The 19,554-nt window shown below is 40.6% G+C and overlaps 1 protein-coding gene across 4 annotated transcripts in view; it reads left to right on the top strand.

Moving 5' to 3' along the window:
- The window catches only part of ttc26 (tetratricopeptide repeat domain 26), a 91,540-nt gene that overhangs the window by 31,090 nt on the left and 40,896 nt on the right, over positions 1–19,554 (top strand). For all 4 annotated transcript variants that reach the window (XM_043679967.1, XM_043679964.1, XM_043679966.1 and 1 more), the window contains 2 exons: positions 8,936–9,010; positions 15,371–15,473. In XM_043679967.1, coding sequence (XP_043535902.1) covers positions 8,936–9,010; positions 15,371–15,473 — 178 coding nt within the window. The remainder of the gene's footprint in view (positions 1–8,935; positions 9,011–15,370; positions 15,474–19,554) is intronic.

Genomic DNA, 19,554 nt, shown 5'->3' on the forward strand with positions numbered 1-19,554 from the left:
GAGTTGCAGATAGATAGGATAGTGAAGGCGGCATTTGGTTTGCTTTCCTTTATAGGTCAGAGTATTGAGTACAGGAGTTGGGAGGTCAGTCTGCGGCTGTACAGGACATTGGTTAGGCCACTGTTGGAATATTGTGTGCAATTCTGGTCTCCTTCCTATCGGAAGGATGTTGTGAAACTTGAACGGGTTCAGAAAAGATTTATAAGGATGTTGCCAGGGTTGGAGGAGTTGAGCTATAGGGAGAGGCTGAACAGGCTGGGGCTGTTTTCCCTGGAGCGTCGGAGGCTGAGGGGTGAACTTGTAGAGGTTTACAAAATTATGAGGGGCATAGATAAGATAAATAGACAAAGTCTTTTCCCTGGGGTCGGGGAGTCCAGAACTAGAAGGCATAGGTTTAGGGTGAGAGGGGAAAGATATAAAAGAGACCTAAAGGGCAACTTTTTTGCGCAGAGCGTGGTACATATATGGAATGAGCTGCCAGAGGAAGTGGTGGAGGCTGGTATAATTGCAACATTTAAAAGGCATTTGGATGGGTATATGAATAGGAAGGGTTTGGAGGGATAGGGGCAGGGTGCTGGCAGGTGGGACTAGATCGGGTTGGGATATCTGGTCGGCATGGACGGGTTGAACCGAAGGATCAGATTCCGTGCTGCATATATCTTTGGATTGTGGGAGGAAATCCATGCAGATACAGAGAGAATGCGCAAACTCCACACAGATAGTCACCTAAGGCTGGAATCAAACCCAGATCCCTGCAGCTGTGAGGCAGCAGTGCTAACCACTGAGCTGTGCTGCCTAGTTTTAGGTAGGGGTCCTCTGCAATCAATTAAGACCCCTGTAAAAGGTTCCTGAAATGCAGGAATGGGTACTAAAGGTACTGTTTTATTACCGCCTGAGGTTTTCTAATTACCAGACACGTAACATGCCTGGCAAAATTTAACCACATCCTCATGCAATCCAGGCTAATAGAAATGCGTTTGTATCTTAGCCTGAGTCTTCCTCACTCCTGGATGACCTCCTACTGGTAATTCATGTGTTATACTTTCTGTCTGTATGATACCAGCAACACAATCTGATGTATTTCTGTCCATTTCTCCTTTGCACAAACCTGCTGAGATCCCATTTTCACATTTGGATTCTATCCTTTAGATAACACTCAAGAATACATTCTAATTCCTTTTCTGAGTAGGCTTTGGTGTATAAATCCTTTATTGTCTCATCTTTTTGTTGTAACTCCAGTAACTTTTCAGAACTAAACATGTCTGCCTGATCCTCTACCTGTTCAGGTTTTTCCTTTACCATTTCATCAGACAGGGTGTCAGCTAACTGGACCACAACTCCTTCATCGTTCTCTTTTGTTTTTCCTTCTTGCTTTAACTTAGGAATGTGGGATCTTCTTTCAACACAGTCTGGAAAAATTCTGATGTATTTTTCTGTTAACTCCTCAGTTCTCTGGTTTTCCTTCAGCTTCTCCACTACAAGGGCATCATTCCTACCTTTGATCCTGCTATGTAATTTCCAAGAACAAAATATATTCCTGGAATAGACACTCTTTCAATCACTTCCACTGTCACTTCCCCACCTGATTTTACACAGGAGAATGCTAAATATATCTCCATCTATCTCACAGATTATCACACTCCTATGTAACATTTCAGATGGAGTGCAAATACTTTCATCTCTTACTATTACAGACTGACTAGCTTCCATATCTCTCAATATTTTAATTTCTTTACCTTCTCCCCCTGTTTTTCCTGAGTAAACCTTACCCACAGCAGTGAAGTCTTCGTAAAGACCGGGTGCTATTTTACTATCCAGCCCATGACTAGGCTGTGTACTTTTCTGCAGCTCCTCGACTTCTTTTGGGATTTTCTTCACTACCTCAACTAATCCCACTGCTTTAGCCTCTTTTACCACATCCTCTTTCCTCGTGGCTTTATTCAACCACCAGCACTGTGTCTTTGTGTATCCTATCTTACTACAGGGAAAACACCTAAAGTCTTTCACATCCTGTTCACCCTCTTGGGTTTCTTTTTTCACCTGCTGTAAATTGTTCCCAGTGTGATCTACTTCTGGTTTCTCATTGAAAGATTTCCCTTTTTTCCCAGTTTCTATCCCTCATGGACTGAAATTTTTTGTCGGAAGCTAAATTTTAATTTATCACTAATGCATATTCATCCACCATGTCTGCAGTCCTTCTTTCTGTTCCTCAATATGAGTTCTTATCATTTCTGGAAGTGAGTTTTTAAACTCCCCCAGCAGAATAACCTCTCACCAGAAAAGACCCTCATATGTCTTTTCTATCTTTAATGCTCTCACCCATCTATTGAGATTGCTATGTTTAATTCTTTCAAATTCAACATAAGTCTGACCTGGTTCATTTTTTGTGTTTTTGAACCACTATCTATATGGGTGACCATCCTCCAAGGTGGACTTCGGGACAGGCAACAACGAAAAGTGACCGAGCAGAGGCTGATAGCCAAGTTCAGTACCTATGGGGATGGTCTCAACCGGGACCTTGGGGTCATGTCACACTACAGGTGACCTCATTGCACGAAAAACACATATATATACACACACACACACACACACACCCTCTCTCATACACTTCCACACTCATACATACACCCTCTCATAGACTTATACCCCTTTACACTCACACTCACATACATATACACACTCTCTCACAAGCACTCGTAACTGCCCTCTCCCCCCACATGCACACATACACATATAAGTTTGTGGGGTGAATGTGTACGTGCAGAATTACATTTTACTTTGCTCAAAAACTACATGAATCTATGTGAGATTCTGTAAATCCGTTTTTTCGATTAGATTCAGTCTGACCATTGTGGCACAGACAGTCTCACACAGGGAAGCTACACCTTAAATGCATTATCTGGGCCGACATGACACGAATTTTTAAAGTTCACTTGAGAATGTAACTTTTTAAAAATGTTTTGCGATTTACATATGAAAGAACTGAAACCAACCTGGTCATTCTAAAAGATGAGAGACTTAACAAACAATCCAGGTCTTTTGCAATATATAATTTCAGTTACACACACAGTAAACATTTGCTATAAGTTCTGTGTCTTACGATCTTATACTCCACAACCATCTGATGAAGGAGCAGCGCTCTGAAAGCTAGTGCTTCCAAATAAACCTGTTGGACTATAACCTGGTGTTGTGTGATTTTTAACTATCAATACACTTCTGGTACCAATTCATAGCCACTCCAAATAGCCTGTTTAACAGCTTTATAATCTCTTGACAGCACTTCTGACAGTGCTACAAACACTGCACTAGCCCTGCCTACCAACTTGGTCTGAATTAACATAACCCACACAGTCTCTAGCCAGTCCAGCTGTTTAGCCAGTTTTACAAAGGAAATGAAAAAGGCTTCTATGTCTCTTTTATCAAATTTTGATAACGTTTGGACATATTTGTATATCCCTAACCAGGCTGTTGGTGACAATAAATTTGCTCATCATCCTTTCTATCTTGTCATTTAAAGTCTTTTTGCTTCAAGTTTCAACTTCATCTCTTCCAACTCGAACATTCTTTCCCCTTCTTCTGCTAGGGCATTCGTCTCCTTTTCGTTTTCCTCTGCTTCTAACCTTAATTCAATCTCTCTTGCCTTCCTTTCATTCTTTAACTCCACTTATCTTTTGCAACGTAATCCTTTCTAACTCCACCCCACTTGACTATTTCTCTGATACACCTAAATGCTTTCCTAACTCTGCTACAATTTCAGTTTTCCTATTATCCTAAGTTGAACCCAATTTTAGCCTGTTACTAATTGTAAAAGTGACTCCCTTCTCTGTCTTTATAAACTTTGTTGGCAAATTTGGGAAGTATCTTCGAAACCCAGATCCTCTTTAGCAATGTTAAGAGCAATTTCCCCCACTTTTGATTTAACCAACTGCAAGTAACCTATATTAGACAGATGTTCTACGTCTCACCCAAGTTTTATTTAAACTCACTAATACCCAAGTCTGTTTAAATCTGCTGGGATCCTTTCTGTTCAAATCTGTCCAAATCCATTCAGATCTATACACAAACTGGCCAAATCCCATAGATGAACCATCCAGATCTCCAAATCTATCCAGATCCCAGACCCCTCTCCTAACTCTGCAAAACTTCAGCCCATTGTGACTGACTCAAGATACCTCTGATAATTAGCACACTGTCATGACACACTTGGAGAGTAAGCCTAAATTATGTTCAAGGTCTGCAACAGTGCTGGAGCCCACCAACTAATCGTCATGCCTCACTGAAGTAGCATCTGGGAAATCAAATTCCAGACTTGTCACAGAAGTTAAAAATTTTATCCATGTTTGCAAAATTCCCTAATTTATCTGACTTTTTAAACCCAAGTTAACAGAAAGCATGGACCAGCTTCTGTTCTTAATAAGAGTTACTATTTATTAGCTACAAGTAAACATCTATGAAACGTTTACTGATTAAAACTCTAACCCCATATAACACTCCCTCTACACCCACATGCAGACAGACACAATAAAACATTGGTGTTATGGATGGAAGAAAAAACTGAGAAGTCAGTTCAGTGGCTCCTGTCCACAGGATTTGCTGAGAAGATTGTTTTGGCTTGTCAGGATCTGCTATTCATTGGTCTCATTCTTCTACAGGTGGTTTTCACTCGCAGGAGGCGTGGTTTACAAATTATAAAATCTCAAATTTATTGGTAAAAAGCAGCATCAGTCAGTGTCTGGTGAGGGAATATAAACTAGTTTTCTTAAGACTTCAGGAATTGTTTAGCAGAGAAAAGAACACCATGTCCCCTTTCAAAGGTCCAAAGGCTTCTGACTATATCAAACCCACCTACAAGGTGTTAGGCTACCTGGAAACCAATCATGTAATTGAGAGCAAAAACAAAACCTTTGTCATCAACAACTGATTATAATTCCACAATCCAATCTACTACATGTTGCCAGCTGTATTTCACATCTCGTTGGTTCCAGCTCATATGTAGTAATCTGCCCCTTGAAACATTAGCAATGGAAACACTATTTAGTGTAAGTATTGGTAACCTATTTTTTTTTAAAATGCAGCAATTCTTTCAATAATCTTTAGATTTTAAAGCAAAACTTATCCCATTTCAGTCCACAGTCAAAAATACAAAGATAAAGTCTTTCAACTAAGAAAGAAATAAGAGTTCCACCACAAGCTCAAGCTGACAGATTGATGGTGTGTATACTGACATTGCTTTAATTGGACAAGGAAGCGTCCCAGTAGGTCAAAACCCAGGAGCTCATTCTCAAACAGCACTGTGAGCATATCTACATCATACGGACTATAGCAGTACAAGAAGGCATCTCAGCATCACCTTCTCAAGGGCAATTATAGATGGGCAATAAATGCTGTCATTGAGTCATAGAAATGTACAGCACAGAAACAGACTCTTCAGTCCAACTCATCCTTGCCACCAGCTATCCTAAATTCATCTAGTCCCACCTGCCAGCATTTGACCCATATTTCTCTTAAACCCTTCCTGTTCACATACACATCCAGATGCCTTTTAAATGTAATTGTACCAGTCTCTACCACTTCCTCTGGCAGCTCTTACATACATGCCCCAACCTCAACATGAAAAAGTTATCCCTTGGGTCCCTTTTAAATCTTTCCCCTCTCCCCTTAAACCTATGTCCTCTAGTTTTGGAATCCCCTACCCTGGGAAAAAAACCTTGCCTATTTATCCTATCCATGCCCCTCATGAATTTATAAACGTCTATACGGTCACCCCTCTGCCTCCCAGGCTCCAGGGAAAACAGCCCCAATCTCTTCAGTCTCTCCCTGTCGCTCAAGCCCTCCAACCCTGGCAATATTCTTTTAAATCTTTTCTAAACCCTTTCAAGTTTCCCAACATCTTTCCTATAACAGGGAGACCAGAATTCAACACAGTATTCCAAAAGTGGCTTTACCAAAATGTAGCACCTCACATTTATCTTGATCAAACTCCATTTGCCACTCCTCGGCTCATCTGATCAACGCCCTGTTGAACTCTGAAGTAAGCTTCTTGGCAATGTCCACCACTCTACCTTCTTCAATCCTCTTCATCAATCCTCCTGTCAAAAAAGCTGCATCAGGTTACTGAGTTGCGATTTCCCACGCATTAAGCCGTGTTGGCTATCCCTAATGAGTCCTTACCTTTCCAAACAAGTATAAATTTACATATCAATTCTGTCCCTCGGAATCCCCTCCAACAACTTGCCCATCATTGATGTCAGGCTCACTGGTCTTTAATTCCCTGGATTTTCCTTACCGCCTTTTTAAAATAATGGCACCATGTTAGCCAACCTCCATCTTCCGATACCTCACCCGTGACTATTGATGATACAAATATCTTGGCAAGGGGCCCAGCAATCACTTCTCCAGCTTCCCAAACAATTATAGGGTACACATGATCAGGTTCTGGGGATTTATTTACCTTTATGCATTTTAAGACATCCAGCGCCTCCACCTCTGTAACATGGACACTTTTCAACTTTTAGCTATTTATTTTTCCAAGTATTTATTTTATCCTTCTCCACAGTAATTACTAATGCGAAACACTTGTTTAGTATCTGCCCTATCTCCTGCATTTCCACACATAGGCGGCTTTGCTGATCTTTAAAGGGTTCTATTCTCTCTCTCGTTATTCTTTTATCTTTAATGTATCTGTAGAAACCCTTTGGATTCTCCTTAACCTTATTTGCCAAAGCTATTCTCATGTCCTTTTGTTTTCTCCTGATTTCTCTCTTAAGTATATTCCTGCTGCCTTTATACCCTTCTAGGGATTCACTCAATCCCCATCGTCTATTCCTGACATATGCTTCCTTCGTTTTCTTCACCAGAACCTCAATTACTCTAGTCATTCAGCATTTTCTACATCTACCAGCCTTGCCTTTCATCCTAACAGGGACATATTATCCCTGGACTCTCATTACCTTATTTTTTCAGGCTTTCTGCTTTCCAGCAGTCACTTTTACATGCAAAAATCTGCCCCCAATCAACTTTTGAATGTTCTTACCAAATACAATCAAAACTGGCCTTCCTCCTGTATTGAACTTTAACTTTTGGGTATATCCTATTCCATCACTATTTTAAAATTAATAGAATTATGATCACTTGCCCCAAAGTGATCCTCCACTGACACCTCAGTCACCTGCCCTGCCTTATTTCCCGAGAGTAGGTCAAGTTTTGCTCCTTCTCTATTGGTACATTCACATACTGATTAAGAAACTTTTGTTGTACAGACTCAAGAAATTACTCTCCATCTGAAACCTTAATATTGGCAGTCCCAGTCTATGTTTGGAAAGTTAAAATTCCCTATTGTTACATCCTATTATTCTTACAAATAACTGGGATCTCCTTACAAAGTTGTTTCTCAATTTCCTACTGACTATTGGAGGTGGGGGGTGGCGGGGAGGGGGTATGGAGCCATAGTACAATCCCAATAAGGTGATCATACCTTTCTTATTTCTCAGTTCCACCCAAATAACTTCATTGGATGTACTGCCTGGAATATCTTCTCTAAGTACAGCTGTAATGTTATCCCCAATCAAAAATGCTACTTTCCCTCCTTTCTTGCTATCCTTTCTATAGAATCTATACCCTGGAACATTAAGCTGCCAGTCCTGTCCATCCCTGAGTGACATCTGTGTAATAGCTATGATATCCCGGTCCCATGTTCCCAACCATGCCAGAGTTCATCTACCCCACCTGTCAGGCCTCTTGCGTTGAAATAAATGCAGTTAAATTGATCGGTCCTATCTCGTTCTCTGCTTTGCTCCCACTTGCCTTGACTATTTGACCCCCCCCCCCACTCCAAATTTAAACCTTCCCAAGTGGCTCTAGCAAATCTCCCTGCCAGTGTATTAGAACCCCTTCAAATTCAGGTGCAATCGTCCTTATTATTGAGGTCACTTTACTCCAGACATAATTCCACTGAGCCAAAAATGTGTATCCTTCTCCCCTGCACTAGCTCCTCAGCTACACATTCATCTGCTCTAACCTCCTATTCCTACTGTCACTAGCATGTGGCACTGGGAGTAATCCAGATATTACTATTCTTGAGGACCTACGTTTTAACCTCCTGCCTAATTTCCTATATTATCTCCTCAGAATCTTGTCCTTTTCTCTTCCTGTGTTGTTGGTTCCAGCGTGTACAACGATCTCCTGCTGGTCTCTCTCCTCTTTGAGAATATTCTGTAGCCCCTCTTTGACCTTGGCAGCTGGGAGGCAACACCATTCTGATATCTCATTGCCTGCTGCAGAAATATCTGTCTGTGCTTCTGAATGGAGAGACCCCTCTCACAATCGATTGTTTGGAACCTGGCACACCCCTCAACACAGTCTCGGTACCAGAAGCCTGACTGTCAGTGCTACATTCCCCTGAGAGACTGCCACCCCCTACATTTTCTAAAACAGAATACTTGTTTAAGATGGGGCTAGCCACAGGAGACTACCTGTCTCCCTCTCCTTCCTTTTCTAGAGGTAACCCATCTACCCAACTATATCTGCGGTTTTTCTCTCTTCATGAAACCACCATCCGTCACACCCCCTAACTCCTGTAAATTCTTCATTGCCTCTAACTGCCACTCCAACCTATCCATGTGATCTGATACGATTTGCAATCAACACCTTTCCTGCAGACATAATCATCAGTAGCATTGAAATTCTCCCTAATCTCCCACATCCAACAGGAAAAGCACATCCCTCTACTAAAGGCTGTCTTTGCACCTTAACAATCTACAGACACAGAAAATGCTTACTGGTGATGCCCACGTGCTGAGAAGGGAAGTTTTTTTCATTTTATAAAACTATTCAGAAATTGCATAATCATATAGATGTTTTTGTGTTTGCAAAATTTGTGTAAGTTTTCGAGAAAATAATGACCTTTAATTTTATCAGTTTTGTTTTCTTTTCACAGGCAGAACTAAAAAATTTAATGGACATTGCTTCTCCTGTATTTGATTTTGCAAAGGAGCTCATTAGGCACAACTTGGCAAGTATTTAATCATCTTCCTACCAGTTTTATGACTGTTCTGAGATGTGAATCAAAAAGTATAGTGCTGGAAAGCACAGCCGGACAGGCAGCATCCAAGGAGCAGGAGAGTTGATGTTTCGAGCCTAAGCTCTTCATCATCTTTCCCAAAGAAGAGCTTATGCTCGAAACGTCGACTGTCCTGTTCCTCGGATGCTGCCTGACCGGCTATGCTTTTCCAGTACCACACTTCTTGACTCACATCTCAGAACAATGGTGCTGGAAAAGCACAGCTGGTCAGGCAGCATCCAAGGAGCAGGAGAGTTGATGTTTCAAGCATAAGCTCTTCATCATCTTTCCCAATGAAGAGCTTATGCTCGAAAAGTCAGCTGTCCTGCTCCTCGAATGCTGCCTGATTGGCTGTGCTTTTCTAGCACCACACTTTTTGACTCTGATCTCCAGCATCTGCAGTCCTTACTTTCTCCCTATTCTGAGATGTGAGGCAAGGCAGTTCCACTGAGGGAAAAAAAATCTACCTCCAAATCAATAATCTGTAACAAAATAGGAGCAGAGGTTTTGCAGCTTTCTTTTTCATTTTCTGGTGTAAATGCAGAAACTAATCACATTTGTTAAATTTGTTTTCATGACTTGCTGACTTGTTTTCATGAATTTATAGCATATTATTCAGCATAAGGCACTATAAAAATACAAATTGTTGTCTGTACCACAGCAATTCAGATGCTGTACTCATAATGCTGTGAGAAAATGCTCATTGTCTAACCAAGTACATATGATATTTTAGGTTGCTGTAATCGAAACAGTGTATCCTAGTTTCAAAATTATTGAAGTAAAAATGGCAAGTGCAGGAAATTCCACTAGGAAATTCCACTATCTCTGATGAAAGGTCATCGACCTGCAGTATCAGTTCTGTTCCTCTCTCCTCAAATTCTGTCTGACCTACTGACCATTTCCAGTAATTTTTTCTTTTATTGTTGAAAATTCTACAGAATCTGGAAAGTTTCTTGCAGACTGGAAAGTAACAAATGTGAGTCCATTATTTAAAGACAGAGGAAGGAATAGCAAAATTGGCAGTATCGACATAGATTTAAGAAAGGGAAATCATATTTTACTAATCTTGTAGTACAGATAAAGAAGAACCAGTGGATATGGTGAATTTGGAATTTTAGAAGATTTTGATAAGGTCCATCATGGAATTTTGGAAACAAACTTAAAGCATGTGTGTTAGTGGCAGTATACTAGGATTGATTAAGAATTGGTTAACAGATAGAAAACAGAGTAGGAATAAAGTAATCATTCTTGGGATAGATGCTGTAACCAATGGAATAGAGTCGTAGAGATGTACAGCATGGAAACAGACCCTTCGGTCCAACCTGTCAATGCCGACCAGATATCCCAACCCGATCTAGTCCCACCTGCCAGCGCCTGGCCATATCCCTCCAAACCCTTCCTATTCATATACCCATCCAAATGCCTTTTAAATGTTGCAATTGTACCAGCCTCCACCACTTCCTCTGACAGCTCATTCCATACACGTACCATCCTCTGTGTGAAAAGGTTGCCACTTAGGTCTCTTTTATATCTTTCCCCTCTCACCCTAAACCTATGCCCTCTAGTTCTGAACTCCCCCACCCCAGGGAAGAGACTTTATCTGTTTATCCTATCCATGCCCCTCGTGATTTTGTAAACCTCTATATCAGGGTTAGGTTCACAATCTCTACAAATGATTTGGATTTGGGGAACTAATTGTATAATTTCTATATTTACTGCTGACTATAACCTAGGTGGGAGTGCAAGTCAAGAGAAGGCTGCAAGGAAGTAGAAAGGCAATTTGGACGGGCTAAGTAAATGGGCTGGAAATTGGCTGATGGAATACAAAGCAAATATGTGTGAAGTTCTCTTCTTTGGTAGAAGAAAACACGAAGCCAGAATACTTCCTAAATGTGAGAGTTTAGGAAGTGCTGGTGTCCAAAGGGACCTGCGAGTCGTTGTTCATGAGTCAATAAAAATTGGAATGCAGGTGTATCAATTACGAAGGCAAATGATTCAATGGCCTTCATCTGCAAGAGTTTTGAGGATAGAGGAAAGATATCTTGCCGCAATTGTATAGAGTTTCGGTGACACCCCCCCCACCAGAGTACTGTACACAGTTTTAGTCTCTTTATGTAAGGAACAATATGTTTTACATGGAGGGAATGCAAGAAGTGCACCAGACTAATCTTTGGGATAGCAGGATTGCCTTCTGACGAAAGATTAAGGAATCTGGTTGTATACTTTTTTGAGTTTTGGAGAATGAGAAATGATCTCATTGAAACTTGCAAATCCTTATGAGGCATGACAGTGAATATAGATGTTTTTTTTTTACCTGGCTGCTGAGTCTGGAACCATCGGACATAACCTCGAAAACTTAGGTCACCCTTTTCGGATTGAGATGAAGAGGAGCTTTTTTCAAGAGCATAGTAAATCTTGTGGAATTTTCTACTCCAGAGGCTGTGGAAGCTCAATCGTTGAGCAGCTTCAGGACCAAAATTAATAGATTTCTGTTAACTATTAACATTAAAGAATCTGGAAATAGTGTAGATGGAAATAGTGCATTGAGGTAGATGGTCAGCAAAATCTAATTGTTTCAGACATGATAGAGAGCAATGTAATAGAGGTAGAGGAGTTACACTATTGATTTAGGAGAATGTCACAGCTGTACAAAGAGAGGACATCTTGGATGGCAAATCCAGGAAGACAGATTTCCCATCATGGTGTTATACTTATAGGTTTCCCAATAGCCAGCAGGAATCGAAGGATCAGATATGTAAGCAGATCATGGAAAGATGTAAAATCAACAGGAAGTGGTAGTGGGTGATGTTAATTTTCCCAATATTCACTCTGACTCCCAATGCTCGAGGCATTGATGAGGCAGTGTTTGTTAAGTGTATTCAGGAGAGATTCTTGAAACAATATGTAGATAGTCCAAATAGAGAAGGAGCCAGTTTAGATACATCGTTATATTGAGAATGAGCCTGGCCAGGTGATCAAAGTTTCAGTGGGAGAGTATTTTGGGAACAGTGATCATAATTCTGTAAGTTTTATGATAGTTATGGCAAAAGCTAAGACTGACTCTCATGTGAAAGTGCTAAATTGGGGGAAAACTAAATGCAATAGAATTAAATTGGAACTGGAAAAATTGGATTGGGGGCAGCTATTTAAAGGTAAATCCACTAGAGTTCAGGACTAGCAAGTTCTAGGGAGGATGAAAGATAAGGGTAGTAAGATTTGGGAACCTGGGATAATGAAAGATGATATAAGTTTTTAGTTATAAAAAAAGGAAGGTTTATGAAACAGAAATAAACATGCCTCTTGAGTATAAAAGAAGCAGAAAAGTGCATTTTGTTATAGAAAAAAAGAAATTCGGAGGGCTAGAAGGGACCATGAAATATCCATGATGAAGTTTAAGAGTCATTTAAACAGACACATGAACTGGCAGAGAATAGAGGGATATGTACCATGTGCAGGCAGTTGGGATTAGAATAGCGTCATGATTGATGCAGACATGTTGCGTTGAAGGGCTGGACTGTTCAATGTTCCATGTAATAGAAGAGCAGACTTAATGGGCTGAATGACCTACTTTTCCTATGTTCTTATTCCAGTTATTCGCACTTTGAAGTTGACAATTGATTCCTCAAAATAATAAGATTCAAACCATTTATTTTATAAACCTCTGTAAGGTTATCCCTCATCCTCCTATGTTCAAGTGAAAAAAGTCCCAGTATATCCAGCCTCTCCTTATAACTGAAACCCTCCAGTCCTGGCAACATCCAAGTTAATCTTTTCTGAACCTACTTCAATTTAATATCCTTCCTATAGCAGGGTGACCAGAACCTGACACAGTATTCCAAAAATGGCCTCACTGTCCTGTACAATTTCAACATGACATCCCAACTCCTATATTCAGTGGTCTGAGCAATGAAGATAAGGGTACTAAATGCCTTCTTAACCACCTGCTTTTATATTGGAACCTACTTGTCACTGCTGAGCCTCTTATTACAGACTGTATCTGTGCATTAAGTTTCAATTCCAACACTCCTTTTAACTTTGCAACCAAAAGGTAATATAAAGAAAGTAATCCAAAAAATGAATCAGTGACACCCTTTGCTCACTTGTATCCCTTGATGACCTGAAAATGTATTTAAGGCCAACAAGAAATCTTATTTAATTGGTATCATGTATTCACCTCCAGTCTGTCAGGCACATTTCTGCCTTTTGGGTTATGCAATGTATGATAAAGGGAGTCCTTGGGTTTAGAGGGTAGAGAGGAAAGTGTGAAGTCCACAACCAAATCAGTTGTGATCTTATCAAGTGGTGGGTCAGGCTTGAGCAGCTAATTGCCTATTCCCACTCCTATTTTGTATATTTGTATGTAATACTGGGAGATCACTGCAGTCATTCTTTTTGAAGAAATCCATCAGCCATTTTTACAGATATTTTTGTTGGAACAGAGAGATATCTTCTACTCCCTCATCTCCAACTTGATCCCTAGCTCTATTCACACCATCTGAGTTGTTAATCTTATGTTAATGTTACCTTTTCTTTGATTGAAATAGATTGCATTCCCACAACATAGTTGAATTGCAGAAAAACGTCAGTGTGACTATGTCTTCCCAACTGGTTGATATCTAAATTTTAGAGTATTCTTTGTCAACCTCTTTTGAACCCAACAATGTTTACCTATCCTAAGTCAGGTGTTCAGGACGCATCCAATGTTCTAATTGTAGAAGAAACGGTGATCTGTACACAGCTGAAACTTTGTTTCATGTTTCTATCGGGTGTAGCTTGACCTATGTGGCTGCTTAGAAATGTTGTAATCATGGGAATGTTATTGGCTTTGGAATCTGCCACTTTTCCAAGTGAGTTTTATTTAAAATATCATTCACAGAATGTGGGTGTTGCTGGCAGGTCCAGCATTATTGCCCACACAATGTTTTCCTTGAGAAGATCATGGTGAGCTGCTACCTTGAACCGCTAAAGTCTGTTTGGTATGGGTACATACACAGTGGCATTAGGAGGGAGTTCCAGAATTTTAATGGAGCAAATATGAAAGAACGGTGACATATTTCAAGTTTGGATGGTGAGTTTCTGTGAATCTGCTAGTGGTGATGTTTCGGTCTGCTGCCTTGTCCTTCTAGATCGTAATAGTTGTGGGTTTGGAAAGTGTTGGCTAAAGAGCCTAGTCAGCATTTCAACAGTACATCTTGTAGATATACACACTGCTGCTGCTGAGTGCTCATGATAGAGTGTGAATGTGTATGGATGTCGTGCCAATCAAGCAGGCTGATCTTACCTGGATGGAGTGGAAAGCTTCTTGTGTATTGTTGCACTTATCCAGGCAAGTGGTTGAATTTTACATCTCAGCTGTGCCTTGTAAGCATCGAAAATGGGAGCTGGAGTAGGCCATTTGGCCCTTCGAGCATGCTTCACCATTCATCGCGATGATGGCTGATCATCCAACTCAATGGCTTGTTCTTGCTTTTCCCCCATATCCTTTGATCGCTTTAGCCCCAAGTGCTTTATCCAATGCCTTGACTGCTTTTTGTGGTAGGGAATTCCACAGGCTCACCAATCTTGATTAAGAAATTTCTCCTCTTCTCAGCCATAAGCACTTTCCCTGGTATCCTTAGACTATGACCCCTGGTTCTAGATTTCCCATCATCAGGAACATCCTTCCTGCATCTGCATTGACTGGTCCTATTAGAATTTTGTAGGTTTTTACGAGATCATTCCTCACTTTTCTGAACTGCAGCAAAAATAATTAGAATCAATTCAACCTTTCCTTCAACAACAATCGTGCCATCCCAGAAATTTATTGATTTCAGAGTGGGAGGTGAGTTAATTATTGCAAGATTCCTTGTCTGTGCTCTGCCCTTGTAGCTAGTCCAGTTTAGTTTCTAGGAAATGGTAATCCCCGGTTGTTATTGTGCAAAGTTCAGTGATAATGTTATTGAATGTCAAAGGGCTAGATTCTCCCTTGTTGGAGATAATCATTTCCTGGCTCTTGTGTGATGCATGTTTTAATTTCTACTTGTCAGCCAAAGTTAAGATGGGTGGTAAGAAAAATGAAATATAATTATAGAAAATTGACATGCTAACTTCGAATTTTCCATTGGCTATGGATGAAAGCTGTGCACCGCACAACTCTGGTTGTTTTACAGGTAGTAAGTCTGGTGCTTATAGATTATAAATCTATAGGTGGCTGTGCTAAATAAGATAAAATGAGATTAAAGGTCTGCTCTGAGAATGTACCATAATTCCAGTCTAACAGTTGTCTTGAATGTTATGTTTCTGTGTTTTTTCTTCCATCCTTCACTATTTCAGGTGGTATTCCGTGGTGGGGATGGATCTCTGCAGATCCTCCCACCACTTATTGATGTCATCCCTGAAGCCAGGCTCAACCTCGTTATTTACTACCTCCGGCAAGGTAGGTACTGTTCTCCACTAGGTAGACAGCAAACACTATCACTGCTGTCGGTCTAAATTCTTGTCCTAACTTGTCCATCAGCCCCTTGATTTTAACAAAGATTTCAGTGATCCTATCAACTTCTTTATGCATGCTTTAACTTTCGTTCTTTTATGAGTAAGATTTGTGGTGTAGATAGTAACTAATCCTTTGTCAATGCTAATATGTTAGGTACCAGGAAGAGATAAATGGGTCGTTTTCAGGTTGGCATGCAGAAACTAGTGGAATGCCACAGGGATCAGTGTTGGGACCTCACCTATATATGATCTATGTCAGTGACTTGAATGAAGAAGCTCAACATATGGCAGCTAAGTTTGTTGATTATACCAAAGTATGAAGTAAGTTATTTAGAGTCTACAAAGGGTTATAAATAGATTAAGTGAGTGGTTAAAAATTTAGTAGATGGTGTATAATGTGAGAAAATATGAACGTCTTCACCTTGACAGAAAGAATTGAGGTTGTGTTATTGAGGGATCTTGGTGCCCTTGTACTTGAGTCAAAAAAGATCAAAATACAGGTACAGCATTTGCCTTTTAGGAAGGCAAATGGAATGTTTTTGCTTATTGCAAGGGAGTGTAGCTTTTAAAAGAAAAGGATTTTTTGCTGCATCTGTACAATGCCTCATTGAGAGCACATCTAGAGTGCATAATTTTGGTCTCTTTGTTTGATAGATGATATAATTGTTTTCAAAACAGTCTAGAGAATGTTCAGTCGTCTAATTATTTGGATGAAAGGCTTAATTTATGAGAAAAGGTTGAATGGGTTGGACCTGTGTCCAATGAAGTTAAAAGAATAAGAAGTGATCTTACTGAAACATCAAACTCCCTGAGGATCTTATATGGTACAAAGCAGGTGCCTGTTTCCTTTTCTCAGACAAACTAGCATTAAGGGACACAATTGAAAAATAAGGGGTGTCCGTTCTAAGATGGAGAAGAAGAAAAACATTGATCTGTAGAATTCTCTTCCACCAAAAGCAGTTGAGGCTGGGGTTATTGAATTTATTCAAGGCAAAGTAAGATAAGCTTTTGATAGACAATGGAGTTGAGGGTTATGAAAGTCAGAGGAGAAAGTGAGGTCTGCAGACGCTGGAGATCAAAGCTGAAACTTTATTGCTGGAACAGCACAGCAGGTCAGGCAGCATCTAGGGAACAGAAGATTCGACGTTTCGGGCACATGCCCTTCTTCAGGAATGAGCAGAGAGTGTTCAGCAGGAGAAGATAAAAGGTAGGGAGGAGGGACTTGGAGGGAACACTCTCTGCTCAGTCCTGAAGAAGGGCATGTGCCCGAAACGTCGAATCTTCTGTTCCCTAGATGCTGCCTGACCTGCTGTGCTGTTCCAGCAATAAAGTTTCAACTTTGATCTCCAGCATCTGCAGACCTCACTTTCTCCTCGAAGATTTCAACCTACTGCGAATCCTCTTACAAGGATGCCTTCCTTGAAGAAGCTCTCTGCCTCTCTCTATAAAGATTTCAGTGAGTCCCTCTCTCACTGCACACCCTTATCTTCTCCTGCTGAACACTCTCTGCTCATTCCTGAAGAAGGGCATGTGCCCGAAACGTCGAATCTTCTGTTCCCTAGATGCTGCCTGACCTGCTGTGCTGTTCCAGCAATAAAGTTGCAGCGGTTATGAAAGTCAGCCATGTAAGTGGAATTAAGACCACAATCAGATCATCCACGATCTTATGGAACGGTAGAGCACTTAAGTCCTATATTCATATTCCATTTTTCTTCCCTCTGTCTCCTTACCACACTCCATATGGCTCTTTACAAACATATTCTTTTACTTGATTAAACTTGAGTTAAGTTCCCGCTTCTCGTCCTCCATCACCATGGCAATCTACTTCTGCCTCCCTATCATTGTCCATCTCTGCCCCTGCCTCAATCTGTCTATTGCTGGAACCCACACCCATACTGTTAATACCTCGAGACTTCACAATTCTATTAATGTCCAGCCAGCTACCTGTTTTCCACTTTCCATAAACTTGAACTCATCCAGAACTCTGTTCCTCATAATCTACTCAATGAGAAGAAAATGGAATATTGGCCTTTTATTGCTTGAAGTTTATAGTTTAAAAACCATGAAGTTTTGTTGTAAGTGTACAGGTATGGGTGAGGCTGTGCGTGGAGACTGTGTATAGTTTTGATCATTGTATTTAAAAAGTAATATACTGGAATTGGAGGCTGTTCAAAATAGATTCACTAAGCTGATTTCTTGAATGAAGGGGCTGATTTATCAAGAACAGCTAAATAAGTTTGACCTTTATTCATCAGAATTTGGAAGATTGAACAGTGACCTTATTGAAATATACAAAATTCTGAGGAGGCTTGACAGGGTAGATGTTATTAAGATGTTTCTGGGAGATCTCGGGCTAGGAAAAATAGTTATAGAATAAGGAGTCACTCATTTAAAACTGAAATGTGAAGGGATTTCTTCTCCCAAAGGGAAGTTAATGTTGGGAATTCTCCACTCCAGAGAGTTGTGGAGACGAGATATCTGAAAGTATTTAAAGACAAAGTAAGTACATTTTTGAAATATTGGAGTTTACATACAGTCATAAAATGTACAGCATGGAAACAGACCCTTCGGCCCTACCCATCCATGCCAACAGATATCCCAACCCAATCTAATCCCACCTGCCAGCACCTGGCCCATATCCTTCCAAACCCTTCCTATTCATATACCCATCCAAATGTTTCTTAAGTGTTGCGTTTGTGCCAGCCTCCACCACTTCCACTGGCAGCTCATTCCATAAACGCACCACACTCTGTGCGAAAATGTTCCCCCTTAGGTCTCTTTTATATCGTTCCCCTCTCACCCTAAATCTATGCCCTCTAGTTCTAAACTCCCCGACCCCAGGGAAAACACCTTGCCTATTTATCCTATCCATGCCCCTCATAATTTTATAAACATCTATAAGGTCACCCCTCAGCCTCTGAAGCTCCAAGGAAAACAGCCTCAGCCTGTTCAGCCTCTCCCTATAGCTCAAATCCTCCAACCCTGGAACATCCTTATAAATCTTTTCTGAACCCTTTCTAGTTTCACAACATCTTTCCGATAGGAAGGAGACCAGAATTGCATGCAATATTCCAACAATGGCCTAACCAATGTCCTGTACAGCCGCAACATGACCTCCCAACTCCTGTACTCAATACTCTGACCAATAAAGGAAAGCATACCAAACGCCTTCTTCACTATCCTATCGACCTGTGACTCCACTTTCAAAGAGCTATGAACCTGCACTCCAAGGTCTCTTTGTTCAGCAACACTCTCTAGGACCTTACCATTAAGTGTATAAGTCCTGCTAAGATTTGCTTTCCCAAACTGCAGCACCTCGCATTTGTCTGAATTAAACTCCATCTGCCACTTCTCAGCCCATTGGCCCATCTGGTCCAGATCCTGTTGTAATCTGAGGTAACCCTCTTCGCTGTCCAGTGTGAAAGAAGATTTGAGGCCTAGGGTAACAGTGATGATCTTGTTTGATGCCAGGACATGCTTTTGGGGCTGAATGGCCACTCTTGCTCCTATTTCTCAGATTCTTATTTCTCATCAAGCCCTGTTGACCTGTTATTCCTGCGCTCACTGGCACACCTCGGCTCCTGGTTCAGCAAAGTCTCAATTTCAAAATTTTCTACAATATTCCCCTTCTTTCTCTGTAACCTCTTCAAGCTCCAGAATCTTCCTATGTATCTCCTCCACTCTGGCCTCTTGAGCAACCCTGATTTATTCACTCCTCCATTGATAGTGGTACTTTGAACTGCCCTAGAATTCCCTTGCTAATTGTTTCCACTTATTTAATTCCCTCTCCTCACATCTTTGAACACATTTTGACTGCCTGTTTTATTATCCCCTTATGTGGCTTGGTGTCAAATTTTATTTGATCATTGTTTCTATTAACACCTTTTTATGTTGAAGTTGCTAGACTAAAGCAAGATTTTATTTTGTTGGAAAAACCCCGTTGAGAAACAATTCCTAATATTTCTTTGGCATTATTGACTGTGATTCCAAATGAGTTCAGACTTGATTTCTTTTTAAAAAAAACA

Source organism: Chiloscyllium plagiosum, chromosome 39 (genome assembly GCF_004010195.1).
Source record: "Chiloscyllium plagiosum isolate BGI_BamShark_2017 chromosome 39, ASM401019v2, whole genome shotgun sequence".
Classification (NCBI taxonomy): domain Eukaryota; kingdom Metazoa; phylum Chordata; class Chondrichthyes; order Orectolobiformes; family Hemiscylliidae; genus Chiloscyllium; species Chiloscyllium plagiosum.